The 25933-nt window shown below is 41.8% G+C and overlaps 1 protein-coding gene across 1 annotated transcript in view; it reads right to left on the reverse strand.

The window, feature by feature from the left end:
* Window positions 1–25933, reverse strand: part of grm7 (glutamate metabotropic receptor 7) — a gene marked incomplete at both ends in the record, with an annotated part of 205608 nt that overhangs the window by 109718 nt on the left and 69957 nt on the right. Inside the window, 2 exons of the mRNA XM_083772088.1 lie at window positions 20539–20693; window positions 23727–23862. Coding sequence (XP_083628214.1) covers window positions 20539–20693; window positions 23727–23862 — 291 coding nt within the window. The remainder of the gene's footprint in view (window positions 1–20538; window positions 20694–23726; window positions 23863–25933) is intronic.

Consider the following 25933-nt stretch of genomic DNA (forward strand, 5'->3'; position numbering starts at 1 on the left):
GACAAATTATTTCAGAGGGCTGATTTTGATGAAACCATGACCTATTCAACTGCCTATAACTAAAGAACGGAACATGCTACAAACATAATTCTTTTTTTGGGGGAAAGATGAGACTTATCACTTTCATATGAGTTATTTCATGACATTGGGACATATTCACATAATATTATATATGGGCTTTGACAGATTGGTCAAATGTCCACATTGCCTGGAGGAGAAGGGGAATATAATGAAAACAAACATGGCCTGGAAAGAGTTAATAAAAGGACAAAAATTAAAACATCAGTAGGAGATCTATATGTCAATGAAGACAATAAGAACTCCCCAAAAACAGAGAAGGACTCGGATAAAGCAGAAATACTTTCAGATTATTTTAGCAGTGTATTTGTGAATGAACCTGAAGGGCATGTTATACCTGAACTGCCAAAAGTGGAAGTTCAGCATGCAGAACGGTTTATAATAACAACTGAGGACACAAAAAAACTGCTACAGAGCATGAATATTTACAAATCACCCAGGTCAGATGCAATACACCCTAGGATAGTAAAAGAACTAGCCTGTGTGATTGCTGAACGAGTAACAATGCTATTTAACAAAACTTTGGAGGAAGCAACTTTACCAAGTGGTTGGAAAGAGGCACAAATCAGTGCAATATTTAAAAAAGGAAGTAAGGCACTGGCAGGGAACTACAGACCTGTCAGCCTGACATCTGTTATATGTAAAACAATGGAAAAATTAATTAGGACACACTTTGTAGATCATATGAAGTCCAACAAGGACTTTAGTAACAGCCAGTATGGCTTTATATCTGGAAGATCAACCACACTTCAACTTCACGGTTCTTGATAAATGGTCAGCATCTTTAGATAAAGGACAGTCGGTTGACTGCATTTATATGGATTTCCAAAAAGCTTTTGATAAAGTTCCCCATAAGAGACTAATATCAAAATTAAGGTCTTACTGTATAGACAACAGAGTTTTAGGTTGGGTACAGGATTTTCTCAGTAACACGAAACAGAAGGTGGTGGCTTCAGATTGGAAGTCAGTGACCTCTGGAGTCCCACAGGGATCTGTATTAGGACCTGTGCTCTTTGTTATTTATATAAATGATCTACCAAGTGAGATACAATCCGATGTCTACCTTTTTGTGGACGACACAAAAATATTTAGAACTATAACCAATGACACGGACACAGCACAACTCCAAGCAGACCTCCAGAGTACCAGCAATTGGTGTGACAGGTGGTTACTGAAATTAAATCCAGATAAATGTAAACAGCTGCACATTGGGGAAAAAAAATAGAATTATACAGTTGGAGATCTAGTGATTCATCAAGTAGAGGAAGAAAAAGATATAGGGGTGGTGGTTGATAATTCACTAGAATTTGAAATGCACAAAAAGTAAAAAAGGCAAACTCCATGTTGGCGATAATAAGAATAAACTTTTAAAATTTACGAAAATAACTATTTATTCTGTTATATAAATCCTTGATGAGATCACATCTTGAATTTGCAAGCTCAGTCTGGTGCCATTACAAAATCAAATACATAGAGAAAATAGAGAAGGTTCAGCGAAGGGCTACTAAACTAATACCAGGGTTGAAAGAAGTGTCATATGAAGAAAGGTTAAGACACTTACAGTTACCAAACTGATTGTACAGGAGGCACAGAGGAGATATGATCGAGGTCTATGCATTTGTTCACCAGATATATGACTTTACAGCCGAGCCTGTTGTCCATTTTTGGGACAGCAGGTATGAGTTGAGAGGGAATTCTCTTAAACTCTTACCACTAAATTGTCATTCAGAAAAGAGAAATTATTTCTTTACACTTAGAGCTGTCAGAGCATGGAATAAACTTCCAGAGGAAGTGGTCCAGGCTCCTTCAGTCAACACTTTTAAGAATAGACTTGACAAATTTTGGTCAACAAAAGATTTTTTGTAAAACTATAGGGCTGACTTGTAAGGTCATAGACTTGTAAATACGGGACTTAAAAGTGTATTATGTATAGACCAAAGAGGGCGGGTCCACATGAACTTGGTTTGTTTTAAAGTGTAAAAAAAAAGAAAAAAGAAAAGAAAAAAAAAGAATACGAATGTATGTAATTATGTATGTAGCCTACTTGTGAATTGTGAATGTATTTATGTCTGTTGTGAGTCTGGCGTAGAGGATTTCATCCTGTGCTGGAAATCTTTTCAATAAATGACTGAGCTCAGTTGACAGCCCTGATTTTTCAGTCATATCATACCATCAGAAGAAGTAGGGCTACTCAAGGAGACATTAGAGTGTGATGCGTCAATCAGTACATTGACACCATGAGCATTTTAAATGTCAAACTATAAATGCATCTTATTGACACCGTGGGGCAATGACCTTTAAAAACAATTACCCCTCTTCTCTGCCCTGACTCATTCTCACATACCCTTCTTTTAGAGTTGAATAGGCTCGATATGCAAAGCAGCCATAACCCAATTTGAGACCCACTTGTGTAGTTTTAGTTTCCAGTGAGCCAACATCCACTATCTTGTCTACTGGTATGCTAACCAGAAAATGCAGGTAAAATGGGGGAGCACATTATCCACCCCTTTTAGGGTGGGTAATGGCGTCAGGCAGGGGGGGATTTTATCCCCAGCCCTCTTCAATTTATATATGGACGGCCTGTCAATGCAGCTGGGGGGGTGCAGAACAGGTTGTATGATGGGTGATAGCCTAATTAATCATTTTATGTACGCGGATGACCTTGCCATACTTTCCCCAAGTAGCAGTGGTTTCCAACAGCTACTCAATATATGTACAAATTACGGTATTGACTTTGATATTCAGTATAATGCCAAGAAGAGCATGATACTCATATGTAGAACTAAAGAAGATCTGGAACTTAAGTTTCCTGCCTTTCATCTGTCTGGTCAAATTATGGGTGTGTCCAAAATTACAAAATATCTTGGGCATATCATAACAGATACCTTAGAGGATGACGAGGACATGTTTAGACAGAGGAGAATGCTTTATGTACAAGCCAACATGTTGGTCCGTAAATTTCACCATTGTACTACGGATGTTAAGGTAAACCTCTTTAGAGCTTATTGCACCCCTCTCTACACAGCTCCACTGTGGGTAAAGTACAAGAAGGAGAGCTTACGCAAACTGCAAGTAGCCTATAATGACTGTCTTCGTATACTGTTAAAAAAACCAAGGAGCACTAGAGCCAGTGGGCTTTTCTGTTCATTGGGACTCACTACTTTCATGGCTCTGTTGAGGAACTTGACATTTAAATTCATGAGCAGGCTGGATCGCTCACTGAATGGACTCATTGGTCAGTTGACAGACCCAGGCCGTAGTTCTGTAAGGTACACTTCTACCATCAGAGGACACTGATATAAGAGCCTCGCCTAGAGTAGTAACCTCTTGGGCTGGGTAAATGTACTGTATTCTTTTATTTATTTTTATTTGTATTCTCCTATTTGTGATGTACTGTCTTACCCTGTGGGCCACGAGCCTGTAATAAAGTTTAATAAAGTTTATATACAGTAGCAGTAGGCTGGATTCCAGACTGATTCTCTATGTCCGTCTGACTTCGGTATTCAGTCTTGCCAGCTGGGTCCTACATATTTCCAAACGTCACCAAATTCACAATTACGTAGGCGTAAGTGACTCTAGTAGGGAGCTACTGAGGGTGTTCACACCTCTCCCCAGCCCCTTTCCAAAAGTAATCATGGCTATCTTTTGCCCTTGAAACAATTGTTTGTTCCATTGTAGACATGCGGTGCAGCATTGTTAGGCACAATATCCTCTCCAAAATGTATCTAACACACTAATAAATAATATAATATTTTATAAAGGCATACATGGACACGCCATTTCTATTTCCAAGTGACAATGACAAGTCAAATCAAGCGATGAAAACAATCTAACATATTTGGAATGTTATAAGATGGGTGCTTAATCATTCACAATTCACAATTTAAACAATTGCTTTAACATTCAGATTGCACATCTGGCTCAGACTTGGGCTATATGAACACATGCAATTAAGATAAGTGGCAGTCGGGACCGGCGCCGCTGTAATATTTTCATGGACAGTGAGGTCTCCAAACTTATAGTAGCTACATCCTCTGGAGTTATGTGCAACCTGGGTTAGTTCACCCAAAAACTTTATTTCAATCCATTACTCACCCCGACTTGAACTAATTCCGTATTTAAGCGCCTCCTCCAGAGCCACTTCCGGGTCCTACTGTTTGTGCCGCTTTTGTGTCCCCATAGAGTTATACTGTGTCCCTTCGTCGGAGCGGTGTTTGAACCGATCTGAGACAAGAACAACCACTATAAAGTATCATTTTACCGCTTTCCATGTACAACAAAGCTTCTGCTTTCACAGCCAAATCTGGCTGTGACAGGCTGTCTGCCCCACACTGAATACTATCACCATTTTATTTCATTGTGTCAACTAAATCCTGCATTAGAGATCGTATTAATGCAATATCGATTCAACGTACTCAACCCTGCACACATTCTAAATATGCCCCCGGAATATTGTACTAAGTAAATTGACTGTTACCAATAATAATGATAATAAGTCAATAATAAGTCTTTATTGTCTCCACATCATATATTTTCTTTGTCATGGACACTTGTACAGAACATTAATAATTCTACTAGAGTTGGAAGCATTAAGACCCATTTTAACCCTCAAGGGCTTCCTTTCTGAAAAATAACGTTATTGTAAAAATACGTAGGACTACAAAATGACGTTCGGATACCGAATGGATATATTTATATTTTTTGTCGTATTCCTAAACCAATAATTTGATGACCAGCGATGGTTCCCTATGGAGACACAAAGTAGACTTGCCAGGCTGATACCTCTCATAAACGTGAGAGTCAGCCTGTGACTAACAGGGCATACATGACTGCTTCATGTACTCATTAATGTACTATTTGACAAAGATTTATCAACACACCGTCTTCTCACGCAATAATTGGAAGGATACGACCCTTTGAGAAATCACACATGAGCCATGTTGTAAGATAATTCCTGGTCTCGAATTTAAGCTGGTTTCTACGTCCATTGATAAATGAGGGGCGTTGTGCTTTGAGGTCATTCCTAGATGGCTGTGATGGCGTGTGAGGCAGTACTCTAGACTCTAGGTCATGATGTGCTGTGATTACTGACATGCAGAGATATGCTCTGCCAAGTGGACACATGATGTTCATCATGAGCTGTGTGCGCTGTGTGCGCGTGTACGCCTGTGCGTGTTTGTGTTTAATGCAGTTTGCTTCTCATAATCTTTGAAGGATGGAGAGAGGGAGGAGGAAACGGCTGTCTCCATTGATTTGGACCTACAGTACTATAATACTACTATACAGACTAGAGAACAATCATAACACCACAAGGCACTTGGGGAAAATATAACAAGATATAACTTCAGAAACAAAGGGAATGAACGGCAATATCAAATATAAGTGACACTCCCATCAGGATTAGAAAGCCTCTTCATAACACGGCCATGACAGTGTGTTTATTGGAATTTAGTTGTATCCCTCGGAGAGGCAAAACGGGATGTAAGACATCAATCAATAATCGAAAATCAAGAGGGGTTTATGTGTTGCTCATGCTCACTCATAAAGGTGCAAACAGTGACATGCAGGACTGTGCTAACAACAACAGTTATTCAATATGACTGACAACATAGTAAGCAAGATAATATTGAAATACGAAATATACAAATAAAAATAACAATGATAAAACAAGTCTAAAAGGTACAGGTAAGACACACGCTCAAGCCCTCTTTAAAACCTATCCACCAAACAGACTAGTACATATTACTACAGACTGGCAGTTGAATGAATTCGGGAGATCAGTTGCCGATAGCACGTGAGAGTCAACACCGACAGATTGATACTATGGCGTTAAACATAGGCTTGATGTATTTTTCCAACAATAAGCCTGTTGATTATGACGCTTCCCTACAACTTGCGACCTGACACCACTGTGCACCCACCGACCATTCAACAACAGATTTTCAGCAACAGAAGATTTCCATCACTTACCCCTGCTGACATCGGTGCGGTGAAGAGCAATATTGGCATCAATTAGGAATGGGCAATGTGCAGAAATAGGGGGAGTATAATAACATGCACCCAGTGACATATAGGATGTACTCATACATCTAGTCATGCCTGCCACTATACCCTACAAGAGTTCAATACACTGCAAAATCCAATGTGTAAAAATTATGCTTGGGTGTGTTGCAGGTGGATTCAACCATGACCAATCAAAATGATCACCTTTCATTACCTTTAATAAGAACAGTGCACTGTGTAACTACGTACAGGTCACAGGGTCATGGAAGAAAAACCTGTGAAACAGGTTCTCTCCCAAGAGCAAACTAATGTCCCTGAGTAGGAGGTACAGAGTCATCAACAGCAAGTCTACAGCACCTCAAACAAACCACCAAGAGCCGATTATAAAAAAATGATCTTGGGAGGAGATAACAATTGCAGTTAATATGCTCTCTGTCTACCGAGCAATCTTCGTTCCTACTCTCACCTATATGGTCATGTACTGTAGTGTGGGTCATGACCGAAATAATAAGGTTGCAGATACAAGCATACTAAATGAGCTTCCTCAGACGGGTGGCTGGCATCTCCCTTAAGGCTCATACATAGTCTGGATTTACGGTGGTGGGGTGACCACCGAACTACAACATGACGTCACGAGCCGCGGTGAAGAGCAAACCACCGCCACCGCTCCAGCCCTTCTCTCTGTTTTTACTCACCACCGCTCAACGTTATTTCAGCTCCGGTGGTCAGCTCACCACCGGAGCGGTGGTCACCTCACCACCGAAGATCCAGACTATGAATAGGCCTTTAGAGATAGGGTGAGAAGTTCAGTCACGCAAGAGAGACTGAGTAGAATTGCTGCATGCTCCTTCGCTTGGAAAGGAGCCAGTTTAGGTGGTTCTTCGGGCATCTGATAAGGATTCCTCTTGAGCTTCTCCCGAGGGAGGTCCTTGATGCACGTCCCGCTGGAAGGAGACCCCCAGGCAGACCAAGGATGATATGGAGGGATTATATCTCCAAAATCTGCCGAGAATGCCTCGGGATCCCCCTGAATAAAGTTACTGTTGCTCTGGAGAAGAGAATTCTGGAGCTCTCTGGTGGAGCCTCCGCGACCCGACTACAGATAAGCGGTTGTTAAATGTTAAAGAATGTTAGCACATTAGAACTGGCAGAGATAAATCGTCAATCCTCTGGTGGTTAGCAGTGCAGTGTGAAAGACAGGAGGGTAAGAAATATCTCTGCAAAGTATTAATATTGTAACAATATAGTGGCTAGGGAATGCTCAATGAGAGATGCACAGTCTCTGTTTCATTTGGTGCTGCAGGGTTGTGACATATCTTTGTGTGTGTGGCATACATTTCGTGTCAGTTTAGACTGACCTTTCTCGTCAAACTTTGGATTGGCATAAAAGCATAAGAGCTCCACAGAAATTGTACCAAGCAGATTAAAAGGCTGAATGGTTAGGCCTATACAGTACATGTAAAGCCTCAAGTGGATTAGCTCTATTGTGAAAACATTTGCTAATAAAGCTTTTTTGTGTTTTACCCTTTTTCACATACTGTAGTATGTACAAATGCATTTTATATCAATCAATCAAGTTAGTGTTCGTCAGTTTACTATGATAACATACCACACTAAGGGCCGTTATGCAGCATGAGTCTGGTTGTTTCCTTCTGTTGACAAAGAAGTGGAGGCCTTGAGGACACGGTGTGTCATTTGAGAGAGCCATTTTCTCCACAAGGCACTAATGAAAGATAGAGAGGAACCATTTTCCCGCCTGCAGACAATCAAATCAAAACCAATGCTTGAATCACAGGTGTAAACAGTGCTTCTTTCTGCTCCCACAGGAAGCCATACTCCTCATGTTCTGCACCAGCTAATCTACACTATATGAGAGGGGGTGTTCTGGTCAAACAATTCAACTCAACCATGCAACCAGCTACAGTGAGAGCACATGTGTTGTCATGCATGTGTTATTGCATGTTGTCGCTGTCGGGCAGAAACACAGTATCTCCACTTCGGATATTTTTTATTTTTTTCTATATACTGTTTACATGCCACCATTTACTCCAGCGCTATGCCTCCCTCCTTGCCTTGTGTGTTATTTTGAAGAAGAAGTAATTCAACCTGCGTGGACCGGAAGTAGTAGTCTGCCATTTTCATGACATAGTGGGTCCCCATGTCTCTCATCAGAAATGCTAATATCATAACCGCAAAGTCACGCTGATTTTATATTGAGCTCCTAACATTGTCCCTCACCTCATATCAACTCAATCTGAGCTTCAATTCAGAGAACAATGCAGATAAAGATTGCGCTTATAATTGGAGTGGACGGAAGGAAAACATTTGAATCGCCCCCCATAGTGGAGAAGCAAGCGTTACCTAGCGAGGGTGAAGCTACTCTCAGGTAAATATCAGCGATACTTTTCTGAATCAATAGTAATCAATATTTCTAAGTTCTCGTCAATGGCATAGCTGGGCTTTGGGCCAGCTATGCTATGTTATCCTGTTCATACCTGCAGTCCTTTGTGTACATGTATCTATGTCCTGGTGAGACAGTTCTCGAGCAGACCCTGCCAGCTGACATGAATAGAATCCACAAAACAAGTAGCCAAAGCCATGGTCACAGCTAAGGCTGGAGCCAAGCTGAGAATTTAACAGCTGTAATTCAAATAGCAGTGATAAGCTACTGGGCCCAGAGCTAGTAAACAACTGACAAAAAGTCGATTAGAACCCCTTCGTTAGCGGCACATTGAGTAGGAAGACAAATGGAAAAGTTGTTTAATGTCCTTATTTAAGATAAGAGTAATCCCTAAATTGAAAAGTAAAGTTGAAAGTGGCTCACAGAGAGGGACAGTGGATGCAGACATGCTTGAAACACAAAGGAAGGGAAAAGAAAAGCTTTACCCAATAAGATTTTGCATTGCATGGGGCAGTTGTTTTATGGCAGACACAAGGGAGAGAGATAAGCCAATCCCGGGAGTGTAAGAAAAGTTAGTTATTGCATTTTGGCAAAGGACATTATGCAATAACAAAAATAATTAAATGACGGTCGGAGAAGTACAGCAAAAAATAAACTGACTTTGGTGTGAAGTAAGGACACATTTAGCGTGACTAGTGTCCGTATCTGGGGGCGATTTTCACTCATCTCTTTGTCATCTGTCAGTTTAGCATTCTTTCTCACCCCGACACCAGAGTAATCCATTGTGACAGGTTGCCAGAGAGTGTTTCGACTGAATTATCCAAGTGCTTCAGGGAGACAGGCCTCTACAGCAAGTAATCCTACAGCCAGAACCATTATCGCTGGAATCAGACCCATTCAGGATTAGAGCATAATGTGAAAGAGAAGTTCAGTTTCCTTATTTGCAGAACCCATTTTTGGATGGTTGGATACAATAACTTAAAAAGGGATTAATTTGTCTATATGGATCATTGGAAAAGTTGAGTTTCTACATACATACATCAGATGTATTCTCGACTGAAAAGATTGGTTGCACGTGCATCTGTATTCGGGTAAAGACAACACAACCGCATAGAATAACGTAGTTATTGGTGTATGAAATGCTTTAGTTTAATAATAAAACTAAAGCACTGCACTACTCAGTGCAGTATAGTACAGTAAAACAAACTAACAAATTCCCCAACACATACAGTGCTACTCACACACACACACAACTCCAACGTCATGATCAAGTATGCCGATGAAACGACAGTGATGGGCCAGATTGTTGAAGACACCTTTGGTTGTCAGGAGAACAATCTGGCTCTCAGCGTCAGACCCAGGGAGTACAGGAGGCCGGGGAGCGAGCACGCTCCTATCTAAATCATCAGCATCGCAGTGGAGAGAGGGAAAGTACCTCTGTATAGGCTACGCATCGCTGCAGACCTTAAATGGGAGACACACCATGCACATGGTGAAAAAGACTCAGCGATGCCTGCAATGCCTGCAGGTTGTTTTGCAACAACACTATCGAGAGCATTCTGACAAGCTGCATCACAGCCTCCACCTTCACCATTCTCAACCTGATGGCACTACAGAGTGTTAAGGACGGCCCAGCACATTGTCTGAAGCTTCCCTCCCTCCAGGAAACATATGAGAAGCAGTGTGTAGCCAATGACACTCACCAGCCCAGCCACAATCTGTTCATGCCGCTAGGCTATGACCACGGCCAGGGAAACAATACCAAATGTATCGAGAGCCTTTCCACCAGACTTCTGAACGGTTTCCACCTGGTTACCATCAGACTGTTGAACAAGCTCTCGGTCCTGACAACACAGGCTTCCATACCGGATAGATTGGGTGCTCCACTGCTGCACTGGCACTCACACTGTCACGTTTGTTAATATATCTTATTGGTATTTTCTTTTAAACCATATGTACATATTTTATACTGCTCATATTAACATGTCTGATGTGGTTTTCTCCCGTTCTCTTTTCTTTCTTCATGTAAACGATGGAAGCTTGTACAACAAATCATCCCAACCGTTGTATAACGTTCAAGTTGATACTATTACATCTGTATGACACATAATTCTACATTAATTCAAACTCTGAACTCTGACTGAAGAAGGAATGTGGGAGATAGATACTCGGAGGTTATCAAGTCTAATGATCCTTACATCCTGATGTGAAAGAAAATATTTCAAAACTAGAAAAAGTGCCCTTCTGGGCACAGGTCTCCACCAGGATAGGAATGTAGGACATTGCAGCTTGCCTTCATCTGGTGGTTGGATAAAAGGGCAACAAAAGTAAACCAGTGGGGGGTCTAGTTAGCCCTGCTCCCTGGCATGTGTGTGTGTGTGTGTGTGTGTGTGTGTGTGTGTGTGTGTGTGCGAGTGCATGACGCGACTTGGCTTGTTGTAGCGCCACCATCAGGCTGTTGAAAACTGTCAAGTGGCATTTCTTCCTCAGCCTAGTGGGAATATGCGTGCACAGTAGGGCATTCATCAAAAAATCGATTTATCGATTTATCGATAAACGAGTCACGAGTCGACTCGCAGCAGCGCGAGTCGAAAGTTGAGCTTCTTTTTTTTTTTTTCTCCCCTTTTTTCATTGCATTCAGAACGCGCCCTTAATTAAAAACCAAATGCAGCTGTGTAGGCTATGTGGCTCTCAGCGCGAGGTGTCCCACTATTGAGACTGGCTGAAGTCTGTTTGAACTGCGCTGTGTCAGAGAAGTAACAGATAGAAGCACGCAAACGTTACCCCCAAACGATATCCCCCTCACCTCCGTGCTGGAAATATAACGTCTGGGTTCCCGAGGCTACATGCATGCTGACGCAATGACTGTCTGTTTCTGGCTAAGCTTTACGCGCAGCGCACATGAACCTCTCCGTCTCCGGTCAGTGCGGGTTGTTGTTTATTTGCATGGCTCAGAAAATGAGTAACAAATGAGAACGTTATCGAGTTGTGGAGAAGGAGGAGGAGGAGGAGGAGAATAATAATGTCATATCTCTTATTGTGTTCTCTGTGCTGCTGCTGCGCTGTGTGCCAATACCACTACTTTACCTGGATAACATCATCTTTTCATTTTGACATGATTCACATGAAATAATAATCCTGTACCGGAACCGCGTGTAGCGTTTGGTTTCATTAATGCGATCGTCACAAAATAGCCTACAGCTGCTGCTGCTAAAGATACAAAGATTGGACATTTTTAAACGACGCAAAACTTAGAATTCCCCTCTTGCGTACCAGTGCCACGTGTCCCGCGGACCGGCACCGGTGTTTGGGAACCTCTGATATAGATGATACATGCACTGTGACTGTGTCATATTGGAGAGGCCACTGAATGCGCAGTGCTATGTTTGACATGCTCCGTATTTGAGCGCGCGGCAGCTCCACCCGCCCCTGTTAAATCCCCCCCCGCGCGTCCGCGTCCGCCCCCCCCCCTCCCCGCCGCCAGAAACGATAAATCGATACGACTTCAACTTTACTGTCCGACAAGTCGACTGGGAAAAATCTCAAGTCGTTAATGCCCTAGTGCACAGTTTCATCGCAATCGGACGCTGCGTTGAGGAGTTGTGGCGATTTGTACAAAGCAGGCTACTCCTGAAAACTGTAGGAGCCAATCGTGGCCAATCAGGATGGAATATGAGAAATCAAACAAACCTGACTTGATCACATGACTATGGAGATCATGTGTACCGATTTGCGTGAAATTTGGATAAAATCTGAGTAATAATAGAAAATGTGTTTTACATATGTCGGCCTCCTGGTGGCGCTATAAAGAGCAGATGTGAAAAATTCCAGGCAAAGGTTTTTCCTTGGCCTCTAGGGAGTTGGCATACAAAGTTATCCACAGATCCGTGCAGTTAGAGGTAAAAACACTTTTCGGCCAGTTATAGCGCCACCTTGAGGCTGAGTTGAAATTGTTCATGTGGCATTTCGTCCTCGGCCTAGTGGGAATGTGGGTGCACAATTTCACGGAAATCACACGATGTGTTCATGATTTGCAGCATTTTGTTTGAAACTGAGCACTCCTGTGAACTTTGGAAGCCAATCTTAACCAATCAGGATGGAGTCTGAGAAATCTGAAAGACCGGTTTCGTTGAATGGCTCTAGAGAGACTGTGTACCAATTTGCGTGATGTTTGGACAAAATCTGTAGGTGTACTGTGCAAAAACTTGTTTTGCACAAAGAGGCCTCCTGGTGGCGCTATAATAGGCCGTTCTGGAAAGTTTGGGGCAGAGGTTCATTGTTGGCATCCAGGGAGTGTGTGTGCAAAATTTGGCATCGACCGGGTTAACGGTGGCCGAGATTAGCTGCTCACGGACACACACACACACACACACACACACACACACACACACACACACACACACGGACGGATGGACACACGGACGGACGGACGGACGGAGTGCAAAACATACTCTCCCCCCATGCCTTCGGCCTGGTGGAGACAATAATGACAAGAAGAAAAAATAACGGTTGTTATGCATATGGATGGACAATCAAAAGCTATTTGAAATATATTTTGATATTTACTGAAATGGTGGGTACTATACATCAACTGCATGAAATCTAAAGTGTTCTTTTTTAACATGTATTTTGCTAAGGATGAAATTCAACTCACTAGGGGAAAACCCATCACATCAGCAATCTGATATTGGCTGGTGTTGATGGCACTAAGCCACAGTCTAGCTGTATTAACAGATAAAATAGCCGGGTGGGAATTTGGCTCTTAAATGTGTTGATATTATGAGGCAGCTTGTCACATTTGCAGCCACATCACACTTTGGAAATCACTGGGCTGTGCATTAGCTGGAAATCTCTGCACAAAGTAATTTCAAACTCTCTCTGTCACATTTGAGAAAGATAGAACAAAAAATAAAACAATCCCGGTAGCATCTTCTGATTCTTCTCTACAGACTAGATCATTTATTTTTGCATACAGGATTTGGCTTTCACTCATATCCATATATGGCAGATGTCCTTCCATCTCTAGATGGAAGGGCAAACTCATGAGCTCCTCCAAAAGAAACAAGAGTGGAAAGTGCATGTGTGCATGTGACATGCATGAGTGTACTCATACATAGTAGGGGTGCCAGAAACTGATAAAAGTAAAATTCATCCCTAGTACACACGTACGTGCGTGTGCGCATGCGTGCGTTGCGTTTATAACGCGTTGCGTATTTTACAAACAATCCATTCAAAATACTCTTCAATGGCTTTCATTTAGTGTAAAGGCCTTGACAGAGTCCGTTTTTGCCTTCTAGAGGGGTGAGTCAAAAGCACACTCACCCTGCGTGAGTTGCGTCGCTATTGTAGGCTTGTGTCTGTCTATAATCTGCCTATAATGTGCAATCAATTATTCGTCAGCTATGACAGATTGGATTGTACAAACTGTACTGATACACGTGCCACCTTATTTTTGTTACGAGTTGAGATGTAGTTATAACTTTATAGAGTGAGGTTTACACTATATCATCATAATTGAAGTATATACCACTGGCTGTGCTAGCCGATCTACAAGCTCACACCGTGACAACTTGAAAGCTTGAAACACTCCGTTCTCCGCTGTAGTTCTCGTCTGAAAACCCTGGCTGGACTATAGGTCAAAAATTCAGGGCTAACATTTAGCCCATTCATTGGGCAGCCCACTGCCCACTGGACATAACGTCAAGTGGCCAGTCCAGGCCTGATAATCACTGACGAGTTTCCAAAGCAGTGCTTCGAACGATGATGTCATGTTGCCCTGTTTAACTTTCAATGGGATATATCCATGCCGATCATGTTTACGTTTACATCTCATGTGCCGGTGGAAGTGTCAGGGGTACTTTTGCTCTGCTTGCGCCGAGGAACGCTTCTTGCTTGCGTTGGGTTGGGTTGGGGTCCATTCCCAACCTGACGGATCGCGACGGATCACGCAAGGAACTGACGTAAGGGGAGACATGTCTCTGACCCTTCTTTGCGTAGTGCTTCTCTCACCCTCCGTTGCGTAGTGCTTCTTGCGTCGATTACGTTCGACTCTGTAAAGCTTGTTTCCTGTTTTCAAACACATGGAGGACATCTATCTGGGCAGATACAGGTCATGTCTTAAACATAGAGGCAGATAAAAACACACCCAAAGGCACTAACTCAATGCCCTAAGCACAGCCAATGTTAAGTTAATTCTGTGTCTCTGATGGATGTGGAGTGAGGTTCATGGCCATTGGCCATTGATAGCATAATTTCAAGACCAAATTTATGTGACTGCTGTACGCCTTAACAGACGAAGTCACACTGATAAAAAACAGCATGCGCGCTGCTGCTGTGGAGGAAGAATGATTAGGATTTTTATTGTATTCTCTCACTCTTGAAATATATAATCCATTGGTTTCTGTTGTGTGTGAACAATAATAGTAATTCAAAGCAGTTGTCTTCAAAACCACACATCCAGTCACTGTCATAAGAACATAGATTATAAGAAATATGGACAAAGCGTTCTCCGGGTCTGATATGGACGTAAAATGAAGCCTGTCAGTCCTTGAACTGTAAGTCGCCATCTTTCTAGATCCGTTTGGGCCCAGCTGAGCCATTGGCTGGCCCAGACAACGAGGCTGGACTTCCCCCCTTCTTCTTCGTAGGTTTTTATTTTGACTCGAGCGGGGGGTGGCTCCCGATCATAGACTGTAACGGTAGCCACGCCCCTCAGAACATATGCGACTTTATGGTATTTTTTTTAATAAACGGGACCATCGTTTTCCAAAAAGAATATGATGACGTGAGAAATGAGACTTTAAACTAGTGACTGGAAGCAGAAAGTATTCATGACCATGTTTATTAAAGGGGTTGTGACATAAAAAAAAAGGTTTTGGAATAGTTTTTTAGGTTTTCTAATCTCAATTGCACCCAAAAAACATGAACTTTTAACATTCAGTAGATTTTCTGTGATCTGGGGTTTTCTGGCTCAAACAGGTGCTCTGATTTGCCGGCAGTAAGTGACATCACTTACTGCAAATCCCATATATGTCAATGGGATTTGCCAGCAGATGTCACTGTTTCACTGTGTTGCCTGTTTTCATTGTAGCTCAAAAGGCCCAAAAAACCCCAAAGAAAACTTCAGACCACAGAAAATCCACTGAATGTTCAAAGTTCAGGTTTTTTTGGGTGTAATTGAGGTCATAAAACCTAAAATAAAAAATAAAAATAAAAATAAATGAAAATGAATGTCATAAAACCTTTAAGGTAATACAGTCTAGGTGAATTTGGGCCCAAATACATGGATCTCTATGGAGCTATGTAGTTTTTTGGGCCCAATGACCACAACAGGCCATTATATGAACTTTCAGGAAGTCCCGATTTCCTTAGTGGCTTCACAAAATATCTGTCTGACTGCCCCCCTGCATAAGAACGGGAGGTGCGCTCATGATAACGGCAGCAGTGCCTGTTTGTCCATGCACACCTGCAGCCCATCAAGTATAATTTATGCTTCGTCCCGCGATGGTGTCGCGCACGCAGACCTCTACACTCACAATAGTCGCATCCGCGATGCGATGTGAGCGATGTCAGCTTTTCTCTGTATAAAAAAAGTATAAATGTCTCCTAGGGTGCATCTCACTAGCCAACACACGAGGAGGTTGAATGAACTGAAACCAGTGCTCCGCAAAACAACAGGTTTGGTGATCTGTTGGGAATAACAATTATTTTAACATTAAATTAATAGTATATTGTATGATACGTTTGTATCATACAATAGATGGAAAAGAGGAAAATTACTATGTAAATATATATTAAATTCATACTATACTACATGATTCCGATCTTTTCTTTCTGCTGTGGCAGCAAAACACTTTCATAACGTACATTTGCTTTTGCAAAGTTAGAAGCCCCCTTAAACTTCTAAGATAGATCAATAGATAGACACGGAGAGGAAGACAGACAGACAGACAGACATGAAAAATGTGTGTTGTCATAGAGGTGCAGGTGTTGACAAGTTGAGCTCTTGGCAGCTCAGCGTTAAGCGGCAGAGATATATGGATGAGCATGGGTAATTGACTTTGTGATGTGGCTCCATCGCAGCAGTGGGTGCACCACAGACACAGCGTGTGTCCACGGGGAGGACAACCCACAGCATCACTCTCTGAACCGGCCCCCACAGGCATCCTTCTCTCTCTCTCAACTTCATGTTAGGAATAGAAACGCTCTATCATCACTGCATTGTTTCTCTGCAGCTTTCAAACTCTCAGCATGGAATAAGTACCACTCTGGGCATCCCTTCATCCTACACTACCCCTCTTTCTCCCTGTGGGCTTTTAAACGTTAAACGCACAACGCATCTACTGTATATCTGTCAATCAAATTCCAAAATTCTCACACAATATGTTTCTGCCTACTCTTAAACTTTGATAAGATTCCATCCCACCACCCTAGGACATGGAAACATCAATTTACATAAATCATTAGCCAAAGGAGCAAAAAAATAAATAATAATTAAAAAGACAGCTGACATTTCGAGGGGAGATATTTATTAGTGTACCACCTGTTAGCTTTCCTGGGCTAATTTAGAGCTCATCCAAGGTTACTGACAAAGCGTCTCCCCTTTTGGGGAGCCCTCTGCCAGACTGTGTATTGTACTGTATTAGCACAGCCACTATACAGGTGCAAGGTGCTGAGTTACTGAAGACACGCAAAGGCCTGAATTGGATGTGTTGTTGCAAACAAACATGTGCTACGATGAATGATTGTTTTCTGTTTATTTTCATTTTCTCCACACTTTGGTCATTGTCATTTCTCTCTGTGCATAGTGTGATCCTCGTCACTGCCAACCTCCACACCGGCAGTGACAACAAGAGACAAATCGACTGTGAGACATTTATTGCCAATAAGCACGGCTAGACAAAGAGAGACAAAGGACAAAATAACAGCCAGTGGAGAGGTGACTGAGGACAATGTGGTGTTCTTCCACTATACAACATTTTGACTTTAGTTGTTATTAATCACAGAATGGAGGAAGAGCCATTAATGTGTTTTCTTTATTTTTTTTCTTTTTTTTTAACCTATACAAGGACAAATCTACGGGAAGCTCTATTTTCCAGTCATATGACCTGCCCTTGGATGATGTATGAAGGCAGATTTCAAAGGTTGTTGGGATTACAGATGAGCTTTAACAGTTTGACTGTTTTTTACGATTAACCCGCATTTTAATCAACCCCCCTTCACTGCCGAGATTGTTGTATTACCTTTAGAGCATACGCTGAATTATTTGGGCTTTTAATCCGCGAAAATCCATCAAAAAAAGCTCCCGTGGTTTGTTATGATCTGTGTGTAGCATCCACCATCTTGGTGCACCCGGAAGACGCACACAAGATTGGTTTCAATGAGGCGTTGCACCCAATGCATTTCCATTGGCCTCAATTTCCCAGAAGCCCTAGCAGCCCACAGCATGTGACGATTTCCGGTTTCGTCATCACAGCGAAGGCATCCAGTCTCATACTCCGCGACGAAGACGGATTTTCTTTTGATTCATTACATTACGGCGGATTAAACACATAAAACAAAAGGCGGGTATGTCCGATACGGCAGCGACATTAACCTGGAGTAATCCATTCCCGGCACGGAAACTGTTAATATATTAATGTAAGATCAAGTGAATGACTATTCTGGTTTGAATGATAACAGACGGACAGCAACTGCCACAAGAGGCAGATAATATGTGGATATAGAGGCATGCCCATGATAGACAGCTACAGGACAAAAGCTAAGTCACTGCTGGTGTGAAATCCCGGGAGGGTGAATAAAACCACATAGCAGCAATTTATTTTTCGACCTGAAAGTGAAGCGTTTCACTGGGAGGGTGCGCACGGAGGGTCACGCTATCCTTCCAAGACCTCTCTCAGGTCCAGCTGATCAGGCACCCTGACTGACCTACCTAGCATAAAATCCCCCTGGCCCACTGACTTCCCACCTGTGAACGCATGCCAATTATATGTTGGTTGGAGTGCCCCAGCTGAGCCAGAGGCCCCACTGCCAGGATATAGTGGCATGGAGGTGGTTATACCTCTATCTCCACTTGGATGCCTCATGATGAATGATTGCCATGACAATGGCTTTATTAATATGTATATGGCTCATGCTGGTGGCTCAGGCATATCCTTTTTATAATACCACAAGTATTTGTGATGCCAAGAAAAATAAAGTTACCTGGGCACTTCCAAATAGACAACCGGCCATTCAATTAGGTGACGGGGGGGTTTGATCACACCCAGTGTGAAGTAAGCGTTGCCTTGAGGATATTCAAGAGTGTTGCCCCTATTATCATTAAAATCTAATGGCCCATTGGCCCTTAGATACACTTTTTGTTACCACCGGCTCTGAATCCTCTGGTGTGATATCCTCTTGGTCCAATAACATTTAAATAAGTGATGGGTAGCACTCAGCATGAAAAGAGTGAGTTGATATATTTTATTTCTTGTCAATAAGGAACAAACCTTTCGGCTAGCCAGACTTCATCCGTGGACATCAAATGGACCTTACACACCACATAAAACTACATGACGTGTAGACAATGCATATATGTGAGGCCACGTGGGTGTGAACCTGTACTACACCCTGTGCCATGTGCCATTAACATCGTTCTCTCCATTATACTGTCAAATAAAGCAAAAATATCTCCATAGAAAAATGTGTGCGTGTGCGTGCGTTCATGGTCAATAGCCTTACTCATGGACCAGAGCTACATCCCTACCTGCTTTCTCTGCACCATTTAAGGCCGTTTCCAAATGTTAAAATGTAAAAGACCAATATTATTATGAAGAAAACAAGATGGTAAGACAGCTAACACAAATAAAATAAAGTTTACCTTCAGAAAAAGCGTTGTTTATGACTTATGACGTATTTGAACATGTAATGTCTATGGAGTGACGTCACGTCAACACCATTAGCTCAGAAAAGGGGGCGGGGAAAGGCTGTGAGCCTATTGTACTATACTACTCCGTACTGTACTGTACTGTACTACAGTACATGTATACTACTTTGTACTGCACATATTGCTGCAGCTGTGTCAATCAATATTATGACCTACTGATCTTGATTATTTATGAATAAGCTGCCGAATGACCTGACTGCACTTCTCCTCTGCTCCAACTGCGCCGCTGTCTGGGGAGTCTCTCCACGACTACGTTGCTCACTCAACAGTGCTAGCACAGAACTATTGTCTGCCTTTTTAATATATGTAATTAATGTACTGTATGGATGTATTCCCTGATTGAGAATCAAAATTCGAAAGTCACTTGTCATTTTGGTTCATTGTCCTTGTCATGTCTTTGTATATTCAATCTTTTTATTTATAATAGTGTTGTGCCTGAGCTGTTTTTTTATTTATTTTTATTTATTTTTATTATGTGTTTGTTATTATGTTTTTGTTGTGTAATGTCTGTTTGTCTTTAAAAAACCAATAAATATACTTTATAAAAAAAAGAAAAACAGTGCTAGCACAGAGACGGACAGGCAAGGTGAAATGACACTAGCAATTCACAAGAACGTTAGTGTAACGATATCTGCGTGGGAATCTACGTATATATGTTATATACACAAGACAAGTTTTATGTTCAAGTAAAAATGAAAATATGGTGCCTGTCTTCACACTAGTCTCATTCCCAGCCTTTTCCCTTCTCCCAGGAGGAAGGCCTGGTCACGACCTGATGCAGAGTGTCTACTAAGGCGGGTACATCCATCGTATAAGTACTTTCCCCCGGAAACTATAATTTTCGACCAATCACAACCCTCATTTCATGCACGTAGAATGTAAACAGATTTACAAAGCTGCAGTGTAATTTCCTTGGGGGCGGTATTTCCGCCATATTCCAGTACTTCTGTTTAGACTTCAACCGATGCCTTACCCAGCTTGGCTTCACACCAGTTTCAAAGTTCAGCTTTTACCAGTTTTGAAGCCACGCTTTTTGATGTCTACCTTCATGGCACCTGGCCAAGTGGAGATATGCGCTCCATGGAGCGCATATTTGAATAATAAAAAGAATAATAGAAAATAAACTCACCACTAATGGTGGTTCTCTTTGGCAATATGGTGACAGCTCCCACAGCAGCATCTTCCAGCTGGTGGATAGGGCTGTTCTTGGCGCCCCAACTGTCTGAGCCGATCCACAGGAAATGGCCCACCTGTTCCGCTCGCTTACTGGCATTCAGGAGGCCCCTGAAAACAAGTACACAACATTTTAGTCATGCAGTAGAAAACCACACATCAGCAGAACCTGAGAACGAGATCGACTCCAGCCACAACTTTGTTGAACCTAGTCTACTATAGCCTACCATGACGTCGGTTGCAACATAATGTATCAACGCCGCGTACGCCCAAATATGGGTGCACACCAGAATTACCGCAATCGGCATTTATCATTCCATGAACTTGAACTTGAACGTGCGCCCGGCCAAATAGCACGTCAGGTCGGGAGCTGTCGTAGGCTTTGTCCTCACCTGTTTTTCTGTCGTAGAAAAGGGGAGCAGCATTGTCTGACCAGCTGACAGGCTGTCACAGGCATGTAAACATATGTTTTCACTTCTAAAATGTATATAAAACTAATAGATATTATGTGAAAAAGTTTATTTTTTAAAGGCATGTCCTATGAAATTGGTAGGATATTTATCATATTTCCAAGTGTACAAGCAATTAAAATCGCGCAAATAAAAACAATGTTGCAAGTTAGATGCTTAAGCCATTTAATGTGCTCAATTTGCATGAGCACATATACATGCGAGGATTTGCGCTGCCTGTGCTGGAATAGTTTCATGACATGGAGAGGCATTTGAGGGAGACTTCAGTGCCTCAGGCAGCTAGAGTCAAGTCCCCCAACGGGTAGGCTACTGCAATCTACAGCAGGCCCATGTCTTTCTCCAGTTACGGTATGTGCAATCTCCTAGCAGCTCGTCTCGTCCTCGTTTAAGGATAAACCCGACGTGTCGCTTGAATGCCAAATGTGCTGAGCCAGTGCAAGTGGGGACCTGCTCTAGGCGATCGGGGGAAACTTTTTTATTGGCTTTTTCCATCATGTAACTATGGTTTCCATACATAGTTTGATCGTATTGCAGTTCATGTCGCAAAAAGGAGGGCGAGGCTTGATTTCATAGGGCGTGCCAGATTGATTTCAGCTGTCACATTTATTAACGCTCGGAACGAAATGAAGGAAGGATCAGCTGTTTGCGATCACCACAAAACGCCGTGCCGACGTCAGTGTACTCCAAAACCGACACTCGAATTTGAGGCAGATTTTACACTACATTGATAAATGAAGGCCTATAAGAGTATACAACGCTAAAATTGATGTGAGATAAATAGCATTAATAATAAATATTTTTGATCCACTGGCCTACAGTATACTTTTCAATGATTTGTGTTGCCTAGCCTATAGCCTACTCTATAATGTCAGGGGTAGGTCAGAGCGAGAGAGTGCTAGGGTAGCCTACATATAGGCATTTTATCAACTTACAGTTAACATGATATGAAAACCGCCATTGCAAAACAAGAGATGCGTCTCTCTCCCTGTCTCTCTCTCTCTCTCTCTCTCTCTCTCTCCCTGTCTCTCTCTCTCTCTCTCTCTCTCTCTCTCTCTCTCATTGTAATGGGAGGAAGAGAACGCATGCATGCAGGGCTGTCCATGCCTGCGTGTAATGTGACCATCACCAGCCGTCACCACCATAATTAATAACAATTAAACAGCCTAATAGCCTATTCAATTCATAGAGGCTATTGTAGACTACGTTACAACTTGATTGTGCTGTGTAAAGATATACTGGCCTGCCAGGAGGCCTCTGCAGTAGGCTGCAGGCATGCAGCCATAACATAACATAGCCTACTATTGTATGCATTGCATCAGTCATTCAGTTAAAATTGATGTGAGAAGATCCAAAAATGTCATTAGATTACGAGTACTTAGCCTATAATGCCAGTGGTAACACTAAATCATATATCATTCTGATAATAGGGCCTACATAAACATTAACCTTATCAAAGAACAGTCATTGCAGAAAAGCTTTCCCCGGCAAACTTACTGTCTATGCATGGGTTCTTTCAGATAAACAGCTACACATTGTTTTATTCCCAAGGTGAATCTTTTTTGTGTGTGTTTTTTTACCATCATCCAACGGCAATTTCATCATTGATTAACGTTAGCTCTGTTATTATGAAACCATCATATTGTGTAGGCTACGTTACAACTTGATTGTGCTGTGTAAAGCAATATGACATTTCTCTTTCTTTAAAACTTAAAATAGGCTCGTATATGAATAATATGAATAAATAATATCATCTACTGTACAAATGAGGAACATCACATCATGTCATTTCAATGACATTAATACTAGAAAGTAGTAACATCACTTTTGTGTATTTTTTAAAAATATAACACACCAATACATGAATTAGTCATGACGACTTCTGCTTCCTCGCCGTTCTCAAATAGACTACTAATAATGTGACGATACCGGAAGTCCATTAACGTATATCAAAGCGAATTTGCCTGTAACGTATAGTTCGGCAGGTCTGTATGACAAAAAGGCAGTAAACCAGCCAAGGCAAAAAGGCAGAAAACTCATCAAATTAGAAAAGATTGACTTGCTTGTTGCAATGAACAGAACAGCCAACTGTTCACCAAATGGACGTTTGGGTCATGTTGAATTAAAACGCAATTATTAGATCATGACATGCCATGACAAAAGAACGAGCTGACAGTGTAAGAATCAAACATTATTTTTATTTCTTTATTTGTCGTATCTGTAGTTGCGGGAGCAACCGCATCATTGTGATTCTCTTTTGACGAGGCTGCAGCTGGGTGCCATTGGTGCTCTCTTACAGGCAACAATGTGTGTGATTGACTTTTGGCAGACAGGACGGGGTGCGAGGCACGGTGAATCCAGGACCGTGATTCGCCGCCCAACTCGACAGTGAAGTTACAGCAGGCTTCCTTCTCACAGTTAACCATTCGGTTTAGCTTTGTTTCATGAACCCTACAGTTTCTATTCTGGGCATGTCATAATAGGCCAAAAGTAAAACAAACGTTCCTCGAAAATAGCCAATCTACAAGCTCACAACATGCAGCAACAAGAAAAATATAGTTTGTAGATATTTTCAATGAGGACATTTAGTGTAGTGGGGAAAAAGGAGGAGGACAAGAATAGACTCCCTTCGGGAACTTTTGCTGTGTCCCGCTTTGGATGTAGGAAAATCACATACCTGATATCCTCATCAGAGGTGAAGAGAATGACCGCCCTGGCGTACCGTGTGTCCAGGAGCAGACGGATGATTCTGTCAAAGTCGGAAGTGTTGTGGTCGTGAGGGATCTTCAGTGACTGGGCTATGCAGATCCCACCTGGAGGAACAAGAAAGCATAATGGCAACGATAATTTCACTTGAATGACATGGGTACTGTTAAAACGTGAGAACAGTCGTAAAGGGTGCATATAAAAGGTTGTGCAGTAAAATGTGCTGCATTTGATGTAGTACAAATGGAGAAAAGCTGAGTTCTTTCTCTGAGGCACAGAGGAGAGAGATAGATGTATTCATCTTCAAATTGCCTGACATTTCTAGAAAACTCCCACGTATTCTGCATGCAGGTTACTTATGTTGTGAGAAGAAAGCTGCAGAGAGCTCTAATGTCACTCAACGGCCTCCAAAATTAGCCAAGATAAATTGTGCGGCTTTCTGACATTCTGCATATTACCCAGCACTTAGTTCAGTGCATATCATTGCTGTTCCATTGATGCATAATTGAAGAGGTCTTATATTTTCCTCTTTTTCTTCCGGCTGTTCCCTTCAGGGGTCGCCACAGCGAATCATCTGCCTCCATCTCACCCTGTCCTCAGGCTCACCCTGTTCCTCTTTCACTACCTCCATACATCCATGTTACTCCCAAAGAGAAACTCAATAGTTTAGTCTCTACTACCTCTGGAAGTTCTGCTTTCTGTCTTTCCCTCATACAACATCCTATGTTGTCTGACTACACTCTCACCTACCAATACTTTGCAATCATTCAGATACATAAGAAAATAATCACACCCGTGTGAAGTGAGGGGCGCTCTTATCATCATATGTCATCATACATCATGTCATTCTGGCCAATCACAAGTTGCATCCTCTCTTTTGTCTTCAATGTTTGTGTTTACACACTTTTGTCTTCAATGCTTGTGTTTACACAGACCAACTAGGAAATGGGAAAGGGACTTTCAAACAGAGTACGATGAAGACTGTTGGTCTGAACGCATTACATCTTCTCAGTCTACTTTTCTAAGTAACAGGTTCAAAGAGATGCAGTATAGGATACTTCATAGACAACACAGAACACCTGAACTTATGAATAAATCCCAGTAGGTCCCCATTGTGCATTAAATGCAAAAAAGCGGTTGGTACGTATATACACTGTTTCTGGGAATGTCCGATAGCCAGGTTCTGGTCTTGTGTGATTAAAACAATTAAGTTAAATTATGAAGTCTAGGATCTGTAAAGATCCTGGGCAATTTTTATTAGGGCTGCCATCCAAATTTGGGGTGCTAGATCCTAGAAGAGCTAAGCTACTGAATAAGCTTCTCTGTGTAGCTAGAAAATGCATTTTGTTTAATTGGATTCACAAAAATCCTCCATCAGTGACTCAGTGGTCCAATGGAAAGGCTCAGTGCCAAATTAAAAGAGAGAGAAAATAACTTTAATGGCAGCCGCTGATAGATTACCTGCCCAGGGATCTATCGACTGATTTATAAAGTAAGTGATTCATTGGATTGGAGAGCCCCAGCTGTACTCTTGCAATTTGCCTTCTGATGTGCCCATGTGTGATATATATTTGTGTATATTCTTTCCCCTAATGAATAACTGACTGTATTGTGTATGTGCTGCTCGCCATTTAATTGTTTGTCTGTTTTATTGTATTGTGCTTTTAATTTATACTTTTCTAGTTTGTCTCACTTTATCTGTATATATTTATGATTCATCTTTATGTGAAAACTAAAAATCAATAAATTTTCATTTTTTTAAGCTGGGCATACGAGGGGATAAAAAAAAGAAATAAAGTGTTTTTGATGAATTAAATAGTGCTTGCACAGTGTGCAAGATCTCTTAATAAGATTTCCCCAGCTTGATCCCTGTACAATCTCTCTTCATCTCATCTCAGAATGACAGATACTGGCACTTATAATAACCATAGGGATTTCTAACCCATCAGTATGCTAACTCCCATACTGCATCTAAGACAGTATAGAAACAGAATAAATATAGATGGATGTTTGAGTACTGAAACTGTGTTGCAAGAAAATACCCATCTTGGGCATTTATCTCTGTAAGTGACGGTCGTATATCATAGTGGAAAGCACATTTTAGCTGATTGCTGAAACCAGGGAATTTGGAAACAGATTTGTGAATTGACCCGCAGGAGTCAGTGACACAACAAGACT

Source organism: Protomyctophum parallelum, assembly GCF_964188405.1.
Source record: "Protomyctophum parallelum genome assembly, chromosome: 8".
Taxonomy (NCBI): Eukaryota; Metazoa; Chordata; class Actinopteri; order Myctophiformes; family Myctophidae; genus Protomyctophum; species Protomyctophum parallelum.